Below are 18,791 nucleotides of genomic sequence, written 5' to 3'. Positions count from 1 at the left end.
TTTCCTGCAGCTTTGATGTGATTTGATCTGAACATGTATGAAGAACCTCGTTTGTTCCCGTGGTAGAACAGCAGGACTTCATCCATTCAATGGAAATCCTTCCTGATAAACAGGCGTGCGTACGTGCACGCTCGTGCTTGTGTGGGTAAGGGGAGGGCCGGTGGGCGGGCCTTGGAGGAACTCCATCCCACCTCGGAAACACCAACCAGGTACGGCGGCTCCTTCCTCCTCCTCCTCCTCCTCCTCCTCCTCCCGGAGCTCCATCGCTTCCATCGCGGCGCAGTGACAGAAAACCCGCAGTGATCCGGGCCGTGAGCGGGACCCGCGCGCCCTTCCCGCATGGATCCCCGTCTGCCGGCCGGCCCGTGAGCAGCCGCCGCAGCGCCGCACGTCCTCCATCTCCGTCCGCGGAGCTGTCCGCGCGCGCGTCCGGGACTCCGGATGGCTGGACACGAGCGGCAGGACTGGTTCGAGCGCGAGGAATTCATCGGACAGATCAGCGACATCCGCGTCCAAAACCTGCAAGGTAGGAGCGTCGTGCACGCGTGTTTGGGACCTCGGAGATGCTGCGTGCGCAGGGAGCGCGCGCCTGCTGCTTTTGGGAAGTTTTGTTGTGGTGGGAGGTCGAGCGGCCACACTGCGGAGGCTCCCAGCCTCCTTGTCCCGCTCAGGAGTGGGTCAGCCCGTAAAGTTCGCGCGTGCACGGACACCTGGACTCTTTGCACCAAGTTCAGAACCCGCGCGCCTTCAGGGGGTCCCGGGTCTGCAGGATCCATGGAAACGAACCAAAACACGCGAGCAGGGGCTGATAAACAGAAGCCCGACCACGTGACCAGTTAACTAATTTATAGAGCCTCCAGGAGAGCAACAACAGGGGCTCCGAGCGTGCACGAGCCAGGAAAGTAACCGCGCTCCAGAGTAATAGTATTATTTGACAAAGTATCTTGAGTAAAGTAACTTTACTCCAGAGTAATACCGTTTGACAGAGTATCTTGGACCAGTAAAGTAACCTAGCTTTATGTTTGACAAAGTATCTATGGCCAAAAAAAGTAACCACATTCTAGAGTACAAGTATCCTGCTTTAAAAAGTATCCTTGGCCAGTAAAGTAACCGCGCTCCAGAGTAATAGTATTATTTGACAAAGTATCTTGAGTAAAGTAACTTTACTCCAGAGTAATACCGTTTGACAGAGTATCTTGAACCAGTAAAGTAACTATGCTCCAGAGTACTATATTTGATAGAGTATCTTGAACCAGTAAAGTAACCTCGCTTTATGTTTGACAAAGTATCTATGGCCAGAAAAATTAACCACACTCTAGAGTACTACTACATAAACCAGTAAAACAACTTTACTCCACAGTAATAATACTGTTTGATAAAGTATCTTGAACCAGTATAGTAAACACGCTTTATGTTTGATAAAGTATCTGTCACCAGAAAAAGTAACCACGCTCCAGAGTACTAATACTCAGTTTAAGATAAATAACTAGAGCAGGAAACACAATCCTGAAGTAGTAAAAGTCCGACAAAATATTGAGGGTCACCTGTTATTCTGTGATATTACTTTACAATGTAAACCATTACACAATGAACAAAGCAGATACTTTCAAAGTACTTTTGTTATTTTTTTATTATTATAATAATTAGAAACAGGATAAGTTGTCTGAAAATACAAATAAAATGATAATCATTAAAAAAGCATAGAAAATGAACAAATAATACTCGGTTTGATAAAGTAAAATCAACCAATAAAGTAACTATACTCTACAGTAATAATACTGTTTAATAAAGTAAAATCAACCAATAAAGTAACTATACTCTAGAGTAATAATACTGTTTGATAAAGTATCTATTGCCAGAAAAAGTAACCACTGACCAGAGTACTAATATTCTGCTAAATAAAGTATCCTTGGCCAGTACAGTTACTACGCTCCAAAGTACTACTACATTTGATAAAGTATCTTGAACCAGTGAAGTAACCACACACCAGAGTTTTAATTCTCAGTTTAAGAAAAAAAAAATATCTAGAGTTGGTAACACAAATCAGAAGTAGTAAAAGTCCATCAAAATATAAATTTATAATGTAAACCAACGACACTTTTGATTACATATTGAATTAATTAGGTATTTTCCAAGTACTTTTGTTTTTAAAATTATTATTATTATTAAATATAGGATAAGTTAGAAGGTAATGCAATAAAAAAAGACCATCGCTACAAAAGCACTCAGAAATGTGTTCTTAATTCTATTTTCTATGAATTTGAGTTGTTGTTTACAAAATAAACAACCTACATTTTCCCTTTATAACTAAAATAGTAGTACACATTTGTTATTTATTGATGTAAATTACTAATTTCTTACACTTAATCGATTAAAAAACAAAGACTTCAATACTAAATGAAATGGAAGTTAAAACGACACAATGTGTTCAAACATATTTGACATAATCTAATCAAAATAGATAAAAAATATTTTTAAAAAATGTAACTGTGTCAACATTTTGAGGAGAGTAAAGGTATCCAGTGTCATATTTTAAATTAAAATAAAGTAAAATCACCTTCAAATTAAATAATTTCACTTTTATCAAGCTGGACTATTACATTTTTCCTTCACAGTAAAAGCTTTGCATGGCCTTTAAAGTAAAAGTTGTGCTTGATTTTCAAAATAAAAGTTGTGCCCATCTTTGCACTTTGAGGTTAGAATTTATTTCATAAATTAAATCTAAAAGTTGCCAATTTTTAAGAAAGGTTTTGGCATCTAAAGTTTTATTGTGTCAATGGGATGAAAAGCGTTTTTGCACAATTAATGTGTATTTTAAAATTTGATGAGAATTTCAGGATAAAACTCCTGTTTCAACTCTGGCGGCACTTCCTGAAACAGTTTAATTTCCCCAAATATGCAGTCAAAATATCTAAAGGATAATTTCTTTCAAAAAAGATTAACTTCATTTAAGTAGGAAGTAAAATTATCCAATATTTCTTGTAAATTTGACGGGCTGGGTGCTGGTTACTTCACCTGTTTTCATTGTTTCTTGACCACAAACATGTTTTCTCCGTGATCAGGTGTTTGTGCAGCAGCAGAAAGAAGTTTTGATGCAAGTTCTCCTCACCTGTTGAAGTCACATGATTGTCTCTGAGGTGTTGGGTGGGCGGGGTTTGTGTGTTCTGCGTCCTGTTTGTGAAGCTCTGTGGACGATCCCTGTGATGAGACGCTGCTGCCGCCTCTTTGCACAGAGTTTAGAAACGCTGCCTTACATAACACGACGAGGCGAGTGTGGCAGCGGAGCCGAGAGCATCACACTTCCCACGCAGCTCTTTCGCAGCCTGCTTCCCACCCCGCTGGGCGCCGCTCAGATCTCTGCTCGGCTCCACGTTCCTTCGGTTCCCACATGTTCTGTCCGCTGATTAAAAAGTACAAACGGGAACATATCATTCTTTAAATTCTAAATGATCAACTTTATTCAAATAAGTCTAATTCCTGATTTATATAAATTCTCTGGAAGTTGTTGGTCTGTGTTTTAAATAGCCCTTTCTCTGAGTGTCAGTTGATGTAACCATGGCGACAGTAAGACGAAAAGATGTATTCAAACCAGTTCTGTGATCTTGGCTGGGTACCAAAGATACAAATCCAAGTAACATTGGAAGTCTTCATCATTTCTGAAGCTTTCGATGAAATCCTCTTTCTGTTTTTATTTCCGTGTTTCATCAAGTTTCCAACTTTTTCTGCCTCATAAACCGAAGAAAAATGCTTTTCATCTTCAAAGATCTAACTGCTCTTTGATCATTTTTTAATTTCTTCAAATCTGACCCGTTTCTGCTGTCATTTAAAATTAACTTTAAGGTCATTTATCGATTATTTTGCTGGTTTATTTTTTTCATCTTAGTTAGTCTAAAGAGCAGAGTACTTTTTTTAATTAACTTATTTCCAACATGTAAATTGCAATTGTGACTATGAAAACAAAAATAATAAGGATTTCTAACCAAAAAATTTAGACATGTTAGAAAAGGAGAGTGCAGACTTTCTTATTTTTTTCTTTAAATGTAAGTATTAATAACTGCGTGTTTCATACTATGACATTTTTTGAATAATTTATACAGTTTTTATAGAACTGTTAAACAGATTTCTGCATTTTATTATTTAGATAATGTAGCATTTTACATTTTTTGCATTTTTTGCAGTTTTCTTCATGACTTTGTTTCATTGAAGACAAAGTCTGATTAAAAAAGTGTTTTAACTTATTTTTGTAGCGTTTACCCTCATAATGGAGGATATATCTGAAGAAAAAATATTTCAAAATTGCATTTCTTTCAAATGCTTTTTGTTGAAAGTTTTCACATTAATTGCTGAAAGGATTTGCTGCAAATGCAAAAGATATTGCAAAATGTTAAATTTCCTCAAAGACTGGACATTTCACTAAAGAACTATGACAGAGCATCTGAAAAATTTCTTGTAAAATTGCTTAAAAATCCCTGATACATGCAAAAATGCAAAAATATTTAGTGTGTTTCTTAAATAAGGGCTAAACTCCAAATTAGCCCCAAAACCCAGCTTGTTGTTTAAATACTAGCTAAACTCCAAATAGCCTAAAATTCATCAGTAAACTGAATTAGTCAAAACTGTTAGCCTGTTGCTAAAATATTAACTAAATTCTAAGTTAGCCTAAAAAAACAGCGGATAACAAATTAGCCAAAAACGTTAGCCTGTTGCTAAAATATTAGCTAAATTTTAAATGAGCCTAAAGAGAAAACAGTAGATAACAAATTAGCTAAAAACGTTAGCATGTTGCTAAAATATTAGCTAAACTCTAAATGAGCCTAAAATTCCCCACCAGATACCAAATTAGCCAAACATATTAGCCTGTTGCTAAAATACTTGCTAAACTATATATTAGCCTAAAAAACAACAGTAGATAACAAATTAGTTTACTAAGCATTCACACAAAAAGGGTATTTTTTGGTGCTGGACGCTCACAACTTTGTTCAATTTTACTAAACTCTGACTCCATATAATATAAATCGTCTACTAAATTAGTTGTCGACTATTTTATTAATCGGTTAGTCGACGATTAGTCAACGATTAGTCGACTAATCGTGACAGCCCTAGACTAGATCCACACATGTCTTGGTTTTCCTCGTCCAAACTTGAATCTGGCTCAATATCGTCCAGCTCCAATGTTGCATCGGTAATGTTAGGTTGTGAGTGGCTGTAAGCTAGCTGCAGGGATTGTAAACAGAGAACTCTCAGCATTGGTCCAGCTCATAACTCAGATGAATTTCACAAACTGCTCTGCAGAAACTGTCCTAGAAAACGCCACAGATTTTTTACATTTTGGTTAAAAATAGTTTAATCACAAATAAACGACCACTGAGAACGCTTTAAAATTGGATCAAAAGTTAACCGGAACGTGTTTTTAAAGCTTTTGAGGTCAAATTCCCCAGTGTTCTTCTATCAACAAAGAGATTTTCCACTCCAACTTTAAACTTCAGATATAAATAGCTAATGCTATGTTAGTGATGCCTATTTTTAAGATTTTTCTCCATAAACATCTGCATAAATTTAAAAATACAAAAAGACGTTTGTAAGTACATCTTCTCAGCTCATGTTCGAGCATTCATTCGTCTTTCCTCTTTTAGTGGTTTTAATGAATGAAGGGCAGAAGAAGGCGTCTGTCTGAACTTTGTGTTTCTGTGGGAGTCTGACTCAGCCGTCCCCGCCGCCGCGCTGTTGTGTTTGCTCCCTGAAGCTGTGTGAGAAGGCTTCGGACGTGTCCAGACATCCGACACAAATGTGTCATCATAGATCGACCAGGCATGTGAGCATGTGCAGACCGCTCTGGTGGCACATACCTGGAACAGCCCAGAGTGTGCACACAGCTAAGACCCGAAGAACAAAGTGCGCAAGTTCATTTCCTGTTCAGGAGAAACGCCCATTTGTTGGAAAGGTCATTGTTTGTATGGCGAGATAACGGGTGAGTGAAGCAGGGGGGTAAACTCGGCGTTGGCTTGAAGTTCCGCAGGTGGTTCCAATGAAATCCTGGCACACAAACACGCCTAAGCAAAGCTCGTCTTATCAGGAAACTGTATCGGCTTTTATATTAAAGCACAACCCAAACCTGACCTTTTTAGGTAACGTCCAGTCAGAGTACGACTTAAAAATATGTTTAGTATCACTAGAAAAGTAAAGTTTTACCATTAAAAATTCTGCCAAATTCAGGAAATATTCCCCAGCAAAAAACAGGTTTTGATAATCTATAAAAAATAATCTTGGATCTGTGTAATCCTGTCTGAGAAGCTTTGGCATGTGGAGGGTAAAAAGTGTTGTTTTAATTGAAGTTAGAGGCCCAAACTGTTAAACTGCCTTGAATAATCCACAATGATGACTTAAAAGTTCATAAATCTGTGGAATGAGAAGCACAAAAGCAGTAACAGTGGAGTTGTTCTGCACTTTTTGCGTCTGTGAGGTTTCAACTGAAAGTGGTGACCCTTACGCTGATGGAGATAGTGGAGTTTAACGAGACAGGAAGTGATATGATGAGATATGATGCAGGTGACACATGGAACTGACCTTTCAGGTCGGTTGTCATTCTTTGCAGATGACATTTGTCCGTCTCTCACCTCTGACTCACATTTGAAGAATGCATCAATAAACTCATGAAGCGTTTGGGGATGTCAGGTGACCGGGTCATGTGATCTCTTCTTATAGCTCCCAACTTGTCATATGTGGACTTATGGTTCGGGTCAACTCCATGTCACTTTTTAGACGTTTTGGGCAATTCCAACTCGTCGTTTTTGACGTGTTCTTATAAAATCAGGGATCCTCAACAGGTACCGGTTCGAGGGCCTCTTGGTACCGTGCCACAGGAAGGGAAAAATGTATACACTAATCAAGGGTCCCCAACCCTTGGACTAGTACTGGTATCCTACCCTGGTACCACATCCCGAGGGTTGGGGAGCCCTGATTTAATGGGAACAGCCGCCACATCTAAAAACGACAGGTTGGGGATTGGAAAAGTGACGCGGTGTGACCCCGAACCATAGGTCCATAGATGACGAGTTGGGAGTGAGAATGTGTAGTCTTGTCAGGATCTCTGCTTTGATGCTTCCAGGTCGGCAGGATTGTTCTCGGAGCAGAAAAACAACCTCAAAGTAAGCGCTGCCTCCAGTTTCTGCTGGTTTGATCCTCAGGAATGTGGAGGACATCTGATGCTAGCTGACATCAGCCGGTTTATTGCAGCGGTTTCTTCAGAGCTTCTCTTAGCTCTGATTTGGCCTCACAAATCCCACAATCCTCAGATTTTTGGCCAAGAAAACTTTTTTTCTTTGGCTAAATTCATTGTCACAACTGCCTGTACAGGTGGATACGGACTGTCTGAGGGGGAAAATGGTCAAACTTGTACCGCATGTGGCCGTTGAGTAAATATCACGGTCATGGAGCACTCAGCAAGCCCATAGGGCCAAAATGTTTTATCTATGGGTATGCTGCTAGTGACTCGTCATAGCAAACATGCAAAGGTAAGTAGGGGAGAAGTAGGTGTAACGCAGACGGGTCGTATAAATGTATCATTTTTCAACCTGTCCAAAATTCAAGCACCATGTGTGCAGCCCGACTGTTAGACTAGACAATTAGGGCTGCAATGGTTAGTCAGCTAATCAACGACTAATCGACTATTAAAATAGTCGACGACTAATTTAATAGTCGATTAGTTGTTACTTTATGTTATATGGAGTCGGAATGTATTACAGTTGAAAGTTATAATGAGATTATGCTAGCTTTTGGGACTATTTTGGCATTTATTAAGTTTTCTAAGGCTATTTTGTAGTTTAGCTAATATTTCAGCTGCATGCTAGCTATTTTGGCTAATTTAGGATTTTTTTTAAGGCTATTTTGTAGTTTAGCTAATATTTCAGCTACAAGCTAGCTATTTTGGCTAATTTAGGGTTTTTTGGAATTTCTGTTTTCTATTTTGTAGTTTAGCTAATATTTCAGCTACAAGCTAGCTATTTTGGCTAATTTGGGAGTTTTAAAAATGTTTTAGCCTATTTTTAAGTTTAGCTAATATTCCAGCTGCATGCTAGCTATTTTGGCTAATTTAGGGTTTTTTGGAATTTCTGTTTTCTATTTTGTAGTTTAGCTAATATTTCAGCTGCATGCTAGCTATTTTGGCTAACTTAAGCTTTTTTCAGTTTTCTAGACTAATTTAACAAATATTTTAGCTGGTTATCAGCTTTAGCGATTTCAGCTATTAGCTTCAGTGTTTTAAGCTATCAATTTCAGCATCTTCAGCTATCTGCACTAGCATCTTTAACGACAAAATTCAACTTACAGCATTCACGCTAGCATTATCGCATGATGCTATATGTATAGTTTTTAGTTAGTTTAAAGCTAGTGATGGTTAAGATGTGTGCTTTACATCTAATTTGCGCTTTACCCGATTAATCAACTCATCGGAAAAAATAATCGGTGATTAGTCGACTATAAAAATAACCATTTGTGGCAGCACAGTCAATCAGACTGTAGTTTGTATGGACATTCTACAGGTATACCACCTGCACACCCCTGACGTGTACCATTTGCACACGGTCAATAAGGTGCCGGTACACCCACCTCACTAATAGCTAGACTGTGGTGTAAGGGCACCGTATAACAGCATCACTCGTACGTCACAAGCACGTGTTACTTACATTTGCCTTACAAATACTTCACATTTACCACACTGATGAAAATTGTATGTTCAATTTTCATGATGTCCCTTGAGGTGGAAGTGTAGAAAATGTACTGACCTTAAAAGCATCTCCAGTTAAGAATCTAGGTTGCTAAAGCTTTTGGAACTTTTTTTTTATGTTCACGTTTGTATCTTATCTAGTTGAGCTCCTGGTGCTTGTGGAGCCTAGAGAACCAGCCTGAGCTGACCGTATGTGAGGTCAATGGCCTAACGGTCAGTATTCCTCCAGAGTTTAACAGGCCTGCTGCAGATGAGCCAGTCCTGGAGACTTTCAGGACTCTAAAGAAGCTTTAATTCACTTTTGACCTCAGATATTCTTTGGTTCTATGCTGGGACACTACCGGTCTGTCAGGCTCCATGATCAAAGTGTTGCTTCAATATGTTAGCAAGAAAACATCGGGCCGTTTATAGTAATAACATTAAAAATAATAATATAAAAACAACTGTAGGGCCGGAAACGATTTCCCTGCGGCCCGGATCTGGCTCCTGGGCCTTGACTTTGACATTTCAAATTTTTAAGTAGATTAGCAACAAGCCTTTAAATATATTCATGGGCTTTGTTTTAATCTTTTACAGTAATAAAAAAGGATTTTACCTAATATTTTAGCAACATGTTAATGTTTTTGGCCAATTTGTTATCTACTGAGGATTTTTTAAGGCTAATTTTGAGTTTAGTTCACATTTTAGCAACATGCTAACGTTTTTGACTAATTTAGTGTACTGAGGAATTTTATGCAGTTTTGGAGGTCATAGGGGAAAATGTATGCAATGTGCTAGCTTTTTTGGCTAATTTGGTAACCAATGAGGTTTTTTTTTATGCTAATTTGGAGTTTAGCTAATATTTTAGCAACATGCTAACGTTTTTGGCTAATTTGTTATCTACTGGGGTTTATAGGCTAATTTAGAGTTTAACTTCTATCTTAGCAACATGCTAACGTTTTTGAATAATTTAGTTCACTGAGGAATTTTAGGCTATTTTGGAGTTGAGCAAAAATGTGTGCAATGTGCTAGCTTTTTTGGCTAATTTGGCAGCTACTGAGGTCTATTATGATAATTTACAGGTTTAGCTTCTATTTAGCTACATGCTAACATTTTCAACTAATTTAATTTACTGAGGAATTTTAGTTTATTTTGGAGTTCAGCTTAAATGTATGCAGTGTGCTAGCCTTTTAGTCTAATTTAGCAACTACTGAGGTTTTTTATGATAATTTGGAGTTTAGCTTCTATTTTAGCAACATGCTAACTTTGTTGGGTAATTACTTTATTGAAGATTTTTAGGGTATTTTGGAGTTCAGCTAGTATTTAAGTAACGAGTAGCTTCTTTTTTTTATGCTAATCTGGCATCTACTAATGTTTTTTGGGGCTAATTTAGAGTTTAGCTCACATTTAAGGAAAGCACTAAATATTTTTGCAACATTGGCTTGTTTTAGGGATTTTTAAGCAATTTTATTTGAAATTTTTAAAAAATGTTGGTCAACCTCAGCATTCTTTCATAGTTCTTTAAGGAAATTTCCAGTCTCTTAGCAAATTTGACATTTATTAAATAGCTTTTGCATTTTCAGCAAATCCCTTCAGGATCTTGAACAACTAGTTTCATTAAAAACCTTTCACACTAGCATTATTACAGGTATTGCAGCCTTTCTAGTTAATATTTTGACCTTATTGATGGCACCAAGCTGAGGTGGTAAAGCTGCAATTTAAAGGTGAGGAGTCCTTCTGCATCATTTCTCTGAGCATGAACACGTGTTCAACATCTGGCTGCCAACCTCGTCACGGTCGTGAAGGAACACAGACCGTCCTCCGGCTGGAACAGCAGATGTTTAAGCTAAAATAAGAGCAGTTGGTACAGCAGGAACTCCTCTGACTTTGGGTCTTAACCAGAATCCATCTGCTCTGTGATGCCTAAACTCATGTCTTCATCTGCCTCTTTGCATGTGATGTCTCCATCATCTTTTCTTTAGGTCTGAAAACACAATTAGAATAATTCGGCTCGTCGTAGAGAATCCAGCAATTGTCTTATTTCCATACGTCCATTGACCGTGGAGGCACACATGGGGGCGGGGGTGTAGTAGGAGCAGAAACAGCCCTTGGGTGAACTCGGATGTTACATAAAGTTGGTGGCTGATGCAGCACTGCGGCGCTCAGGGAAGCCCGTCGCAGCCGTTGCATGAATATTTCAGCAGCGCCGCTCCGCCTGCGTTCTCCTGCAGCGGCAGCGGTCTGCCGCTCCGAACCTTCCGAGCTCCTCCTGTCATACCTTTCATCTGCGTTCGTCAGATTAGGGTTTTGTGTGGGAGAGAGTCGACTTCAAGGCTGTAATTGGCACCCAGGAGAACAGATCTGCACCCTCAGTTTAAGGAGGAGGAAGACGTTCTCTTTACTCCTCAGTTTGTCCACATGCTGGTCAGGAGGGAGGAGGAGGAAGAGGAGGAGGAGGAGGAGGAGGCCTGTAATCACATGTGGCTGAGTCAGACTGTAATCACCTGCAGGGTGAAATCAGAGCTCAGGATTCCAGATTACAAAGTCAACGGTTTAACTGACAGAAAGTGTAGAATCATCCACTGTTTGACATCACAGAAACCGGGTCATAAGTTGGGTCCAAATTCCCTCAGCATGACCTTGATTACAAAAAGACACTTAAATGATTTTGGGTTAAAGTTTGAAGTTAGCTTTTGTTTTTTTACTGTAACATTTTCATCTTTTGATCTATTATAAAATCATTATCAGTGATTTTTTAATTATGATTATGATGTTTTTACCCCCAAACAGAAAAAAGTAGTTTCTGCAGAGTGTCAGTAGTTCATTAGAAGTTCGCCTCCCACTTGTGGGCGGGACTGTTGGCATGGAGCAACCCCGCCCCCCTTTCTGTCGCTCATAACTGAGAGCTCTCTATTAACACGCCCCTGCACCAGTTTGTAACCCTCACAACCCCAACCTAAAATGAAGACATACTGATATCTGTTTGCCCGTATTTTCTACGTCACAAATACAATATTTTTTCAAACTCTCATTAGTCGTCACACATCTCAATGTATGCCGTTTGTACTCCGTATTTGACCCATCCCCCTGGGGGAGCGGTGAGCTGCAGAAACTGTCGCGTTCAAGAAACATTTGTTGGTTTAATCCCCCAATCCAACCCTTTGACGCCGGGTTCATACTGGACGCAGAAGTGCCGCCAAGAGGCGCGGAACAGAGGCCGCTTCCATTCGGCGGCCTTGTTAACCTATGGCGTCGTTCACACCAGGCGCGGTCCTCCACGGAGGGCCCGCGTCAAATCTGACAGGAAGTTACATCAAAATCCGGTTTATTTTTTCAAAATATAACCAATTTTTCACAATTAATCTCTCTTGGTTGTTGATATAATTTTCAAATATATTTCTATGCTACTTTTGTGGTTCCTTATTATGTGTTTCATTGTATTTACTGTGTAAGAAGAGACCAAGTACACAAAAAGTACATTTTGAGTATTTAGATGCTTATTAATTACGTACTGTACAAGGAAGTGTTACCCACAGTCGTGGAGGTTTCAGCTCAGATGAAGTTTAGCTGTAAACAACTTAAACCAGAAGCAGCTCATGGATGAGTCAGCCGTGTGGATCAGAGAGGAGATCACAGCCCACACAGCTGATGTGGGTTCATTTACATCCTCCACCCGGCTAATAACCACACCATTGCGTCTGCAGTGTGTTGTGAAGTGAAGGTTGTTGTTCTGCTGCAGGATGAACAAACAGGAATGATGTTTGCATGACAAACAAATAAGGATCGGAGCTCAGGTTCAGATCAGGTTCTAACTAATCATTTCCTGCCGACTGAAAAGTTGGGTAAATTATTCTGTGAATTATCAATTATTGAAACAAAATGATAGAAAAACAAAATGATAGAAAATTTGATTAAAGTGTTAATTTATTTTAAAGAAATGTAGTAAAAAAGGTTTATTTTAGTTCTAAACTGGTCTTAATTAGAATGCAGTTTATTAGCAGATGTAGAGTTTGTTGTGTGGTAGTGCTGGTACAAACGATTATTTTATCAGTCGACTAATCACAATTATTTTTTCGGATTAGTCGACTAGTTGGGTCAAGGGCAAACTGGAGGTAAAGCAAACATTGTAACCACCATGAGCTTTAAGATAACTAAAAACTAGGTGTATAGCATTACATGTGATAATACTGAATTCTGTAAGCTGAATTAGGCAGCTGAAGATGCTGAAATTGATAGCTTAAAACGCTGAAGTTAGAAGCTGAAATAGCTAAATCGGGAAGCTGATAGCTAGCTAAAATATTAGATGCGAAATTAGCCAAAACCAACTGAAAAAAAGACTAAATTAGCCAAAGTAACGAGCATGTAGCTGAAATATTAGCTGAACTCCAAAATACCCTAATAAACAAAAAAAGCCTAAAATAGCCAAAATAGCTAGCACGCGCCTGAAATTTTGCTAAACTCCAAAATGGCCTAAAAAGCAACTACAAAAAACTAAATTAGCTAAAACAGCTAGCATTTAGCTGAAATATTAGCTAAACTCCAAAATAGCCTAAAAAACAAAACAAAAAAGCCTAAGTTAGCTTAAACAGCTAGCCTGTAGCTGAAATATTAGCTAAACTCCAAAATAGCCTAAAAATCAAAAGTGGATTAATTAGCTGAAATATCAAGCATGCAGCTGAAATTTTGCTAAACTCCAAAATACCCTAAAAAAAACTTTAAAAAAAATAAATTAGCTAAAACTGCTGGTATGTAGCTGAAATATTAGTTGAATTCAAAAATAGCCTAAAAACAACTACAAAAAGCTAAATTAGCTAAAACTGCTAGCAAATTGCTGAATTATTAGCTTAAATCCAAAGTAGCCTAAAAAACAAAAAAACGCCTAAATTAGCCTAAACAGCTAGCATGTTGCTGAAATATTAGCTAAACTCAATTTTAGCCTAAAAAAACAAACAAAAAAGCCTAAATTAGCCAAAATTGCTAGCATGCAGCAAAAATTTTGCTGAGGCACAAAATAGCCTAAAAAACAAACAAAAAACAAAACTAGGTAAAACAGTTAGCATGTAGCTGAAATATTAGCTAAACTACAAAATAGCCTAAAGAACAAACAAAAAAAAAAGCCTAAGTTAGCCAAAACAGCTATCATGTCACAGAAATATTAGCTAAACTCCATTTTAGCCAACAAACTGAAAAAAGCTTAAATTATCCAAAGTACCTAGCATGTAGCTGAAATATTAGCTGAACTACAAAATAGCCTAAAACCCTTAATAAATGCCAAAATAGTCCAAAAAGCTAGCATGATGCTGTCATAACTTTTAACTTTACAACACTCTGACTCTATATAATATAAAGAAACAACTAATCAACAATTAAATTAGTCGTCGACTATTTTAATCGTTGATTAATTGTCGATTAGTCGACTAATCTTGGCAGCTCTATTGTGTGGGGAATAAATACATTTTATGAAGATCTTTTTAGAGTTTTAAATCATTTATTTCAACCGGCTGAATTCCTGAAGTCAGTTTCTGCGTCATGTTTGGTCAGTCAATGATTATCATCACCTGTCTCAGGTGCACACAGTCGTGACGGTGTCAAAAGGTCACAAGAGTCAAATAGAAACGTAATCTCTTCCTGTTAGCAGCTGATTTTCATATTTACGCCGCAGGTCGTGTTCTCTGCAGCTGTGACCTCCTTCTGTCCAAGTGAACTTTTTGTTGCATCAAAAACAGGATGAAGTTTCTAAGACACGGAAGTAGAAGTCTTATGGTTTGCAAGATCATCATGTGCTCCAATTTAAAGATGTAAAAGTTACCAAAAATAAAAAGAAGTGTGCTTAACATTGATAGTAAAGTTATTTAAAGAATTTGTAAATCTGACAAAAACAAAAACATTGAAAGATTGGGATGTAAAATTTCTAAGAGTTTGAGAATAAGAACAACTTTATGTGGTTTGAGAATCATAAAATATTTGAATATGCAAACATTTTCCAGGAACCCCTAGGTTTTTTTTAGACTAATTCATAATCAAGTGAAATATTTTTGCATTAACAGATGTACAATGGTGTAGCGGTTAGCCACACAGTGAGGAGGTGCTAGCTCAAATCCCGGCTGGGGTCTTTCAGTATGGAGTTGGCACGCTCTCCCTGACTCCTGATTGGCTCAAGCAACCCCGTAACCCCAAAAGAGACACAAGAAAAGATTTTCCACAGATGATCTGTTTTATTTTGCAGTTCACCGCAGTTTTCATGGCATTTTTCCCACAATGACATCAGAGGAAGTAACCCCAGGTTTTAGTAACTTCAAGAAACATACCATAGGGGCTGATTGGTTGATCAGCTGAGCTGGAATATTAAAAAGTCCAGTCTAGAGTTTGTAGATCTGTGTGTCCTTTCCTAAAAAAATAAATAACTTTTGTGCTTGTGCTATTCTGAGGACTTGAAAATCTTTTTTGCACAATAAATTGCTATTGCAAAAGCACATAATTACTCTGCACTTGCTAATTTTTCACAGATGCACAGATTTAGTTTGCAGACGTCATTTCACAACCACAAAATCCTTTTGAACAGTACGTAACCAAACCCTAAATCAACTTTTTTTTGTATGTTGATCTCTATAAATGGAGCTTTAAAAGTGATGTCTGTTGGTTGTTGCCACATTTTTGACAAATTAAAATAAACTTCTTGAGAATATAGTCAAAAAGCGTTTGTGTGCTGCCCCCTACAGGTTGAATAGAGGTATTACAGTTGAATTTCGTGATTGGTCCCTCGTCATGATCTGCAGTACTGATAACAGTCCAGCCCTTAAGCCCCTCCCCTCTGACTGGATTTTCAAATTTCGGCTGTGGGTGGAGTCAACCTCCAACTTCCCTGTTTGGTTACCCTTTAATAGATCGATAATCGATCCATAAAAGTAGAGATTGATCTTGCATAGTGCTAAAGTCCGCTAGCTTGATGCTAACGTTTAATGGGTTTTCCTATAGGACGGCTAATGCTAACGCTCGGTCGATCTAAACATATATTTCTGACTAAATGGCCATCTTTTTCAACTCACAGGCATGAATTTTTCAAACTCTTTCAAGGAAATATTTTTTAATGTAACCATTTGTGGTCTAAAACATTTTTTTGCTCATACTTTCTTCTTCTTCTGGAATAAGGTGTAATTAAATGGTGCGATCGCCACCTAGTGGCGAAACTGAAACATCCTCCAGGAGAAGCAGAACAATTGTTGGAGCTTCTCCCTTTTAGAATCTATATAACACTGTATTCTATTAACAATCTCAATAATTTAACTGATACATTTTACAGTATGTGAACTGTAATTAATGTATTTCTGAACAAATGTGTCTAAATGTGTAAACCTATTAACTCAAAATTGAATTGAATCAAAGTGAATTGAGAGGATCGAAAACAAAAATCGGAATCGAAATTATTGTCGATACCCAGCCCTAATGTTTGTTGAAATGTGGTAAAGTTTAGTGACATTACTGGCAATAAGAATCACATTCTAAGTGTTTTAATCAGAACTGCTGAGGCCTGAAACCTCCGGTCGGCTTTTCCGGTTCAGTAACGGCTGATGTCATCTGTACTCCACAGACAAAACCAGGATTAGTCCTAATTATAGCACTGACCTTTTTTTTTCCCCACATAATAAACCTACAAGTGGTTGAAATGCCCCCACTCCCCTCCCCCGTCGAAGGCCTCTCCTCTTCCTCGGGTCATTTTTCAAACTCGGATGGAGGTTTTTCAGTTGAGTAACCGAAGAACAACCCTGTAGGTCTGCTTGATCACATTTCAGGTTTTTATTTCCCGTCTAAAAAAAGGAAAACATAAAAAGCAGTCGTGTTGCTGACTCATCTTGTGCAGGTTTGTGAACTTCCTGTCCAGTAATGATGGGGGTGGGCGGAGCCTGAGCGGATCTGCTTTTAGTGTCATCAGGATTTTATGGCAGATTTCCAGAAAATCTGTTGATTCTTCATCACCTCCTCCACCTCCGTCTCACAACAATGGAAAATCTTCTCCGCAGAATCGATACCATGACAGAAGCGGAGTTAGCCCGCTCCGGACATAAAGATGAGAAACAGCTGACTTTGCTGCCATGGCAACCACCCCCACCTTCATTCACTTCCTGCTCTGTGCAGCTTCAGGCTCTTCAGGGTCACAAAACTTAATGAGATAAAACAAAACATGCTGCAGCCCCCCTCCCAACCCTCAAACATCCCTATCATTCAAATCTGCAGTCGCTTTCAAGGCTTCAAAGAACTGTAAATAAATAAAGAGGAAAAGATTCCTAGAAACAAACTGAACTGAATGCTTAGAAAGAAAAAAGATTTTCAGAATAAAACACCTGTTTCTGTTTTTACACGACTGCTCCAGTTCTCTGAAGATTTATGTTCTTTTTGTTCCTCTTTCAGTGGAAAGGGAGGCTGTGCAGAAGAGGACCTTCACCCGATGGATGAACCTCCACTTACAAAAGGTTTGCTCAGATTCTTCTGCATTTTTCAGACTCTGAGGCACATGAAGGTGCAGCAGCTGATTGATGAGACGGCACTTTTGCTGTAAGCTGAGCGATGAAGGTTTGTGTGATGAAGCAGCCATGCTGAGTCTTCTTCAGGGAACAGCTTTTATTGCAGACCTGGTGATGAAGATGCCTGTTGGAGGTGAAGCTGCATCATTTGTTTGCCTTCTTCAGAGAGAACATTTGCTGAAACAGAATCTGCACCGCAGACAGAATGATGGAGTTGTTTTAATTCAACACAGCTGAAGATGAAGATGCTTGTTTGCTTCAGACTGGATGATAGAAGCGCATCCGCATCTTTTACCAGCTGATGAAGCAGCAACTCTTCATCACTCTGAGGGATGGAGCTGTAATGAAGACCAGATGATGAAGCAGCATCATCATCACCCTCCGATGTGTCTGAGTCAACTGGCTTCTTTCTGGCATCCAAATGGGAACCAGTATAGAAACGGAGTCAAATCAGGATCAGCTTAAAGTGAATGAAAACACAGATGAAAAACTTGAAAACAGACACTGTAACTGATTTATTCTTTGAAAATTTAAAAAAAAAATCTTTTAAAATTTTGAAGAAAAAAATGAAATCTTGAGATAAATCTTGAAAATTTGAAAAAAAACCATTTTTTTCAAAATTTGAAAACAAAACATTGTAAGTTTGAAAAAAACAGATTTTTTTCAAAGTTTTAAAATTTGAAGAAAAAAATAAAATAAAATCTTGAAAATTTAAAAAAAAATGTTTTTTTTATTTGAAAGAAAAAAATAATGAAAACTTGAAATAAATTTTAAAAATAAAAAAAAACATTTTTTTTTCAAAATTTGAAAACAAGACATTGTAAATTTGAAAGAGAAACCTGAAAATCCATCCATCCATCCATCTTCTTGTCCGCTTCTTCCCTTTCGGGGTCGCGGGGGTGCCGGAGCCTATCCCGGCCACTGAAGGGCGAAGGCGGGGTACACCCTGGACAGGTCGCCAGTCTGTTGCAGGGCCTCAATCACACCCATTCCCTCTCACATTCACACCTAGGGACAATTTAGAGTCACCAATGAACCTATGAAGCATGTTTTTGGACGGTGGGAGGAAGCCGGAGTCCCCGGTGAAAACCCACGTATGCACGGGGAGAACATGCAAACTCCACACAGAAAGGTCCCAGCCGGGAGTCGAACCGGGGCCTTTTCGCTGTGAGGCAAGAGCGCTAACCACTGCGCCACCGTGCAGCCCAAACCTGAAAATATATAAAAAAAAGTTTTAAAATTTGAAGAAAAAAAAAAAATAAAATCTTGAAAATTCTAAAAGAATGTGTTTTTTTATTTGAAAGAAAAGAATAATGAAAACTTGAAAAAAATTTGAAAATTTGAAAAGGTATAAATTTTTGAAAATTTAAAAAATAAATACTGCAAGCCTAAATAAAATAAAACTATAAATGTAAAAATTACCAATTGAAAAATAATGTATCTATAAGTCAAAGCTGCTCTTTCAATTTTCGGGTAGCCGATGAGGTCAAAGCCCCGCCCCATATAAAATTAGGATCAGCCCGGCAGCGAAATCTGAATTGAAACTATAAACTGAAGATTGAAAGTCAAAA

At 38.3% G+C, this 18,791-nt stretch overlaps 1 protein-coding gene across 2 annotated transcripts in view; it reads left to right on the top strand.

The window, feature by feature from the left end:
- Nucleotides 1-18,791, top strand: part of clmn (calmin) — a 41,764-nt gene that overhangs the window by 3,182 nt on the left and 19,791 nt on the right. The window contains exons 1-2 of one of the 2 annotated variants that reach the window (XM_024273168.2): nt 57-526; nt 17,108-17,169. In XM_024273168.2, the coding sequence (XP_024128936.1) occupies nt 442-526; nt 17,108-17,169 (147 nt within the window). In that variant the 5' untranslated portion in view covers nt 57-441. Of the gene's footprint in view, nt 1-56; nt 527-17,107; nt 17,170-18,791 lie in introns of those variants that run through there. The other variant, XM_024273177.2, reaches the window with a different exon arrangement.

This window comes from Oryzias melastigma, linkage group LG22, assembly GCF_002922805.2.
Source record: "Oryzias melastigma strain HK-1 linkage group LG22, ASM292280v2, whole genome shotgun sequence".
Taxonomy (NCBI): domain Eukaryota; kingdom Metazoa; phylum Chordata; class Actinopteri; order Beloniformes; family Adrianichthyidae; genus Oryzias; species Oryzias melastigma.
The sequence above is the reverse complement of the archived record's forward strand: the minus strand, read 5'-3'. Positions and strand labels throughout refer to the sequence as shown.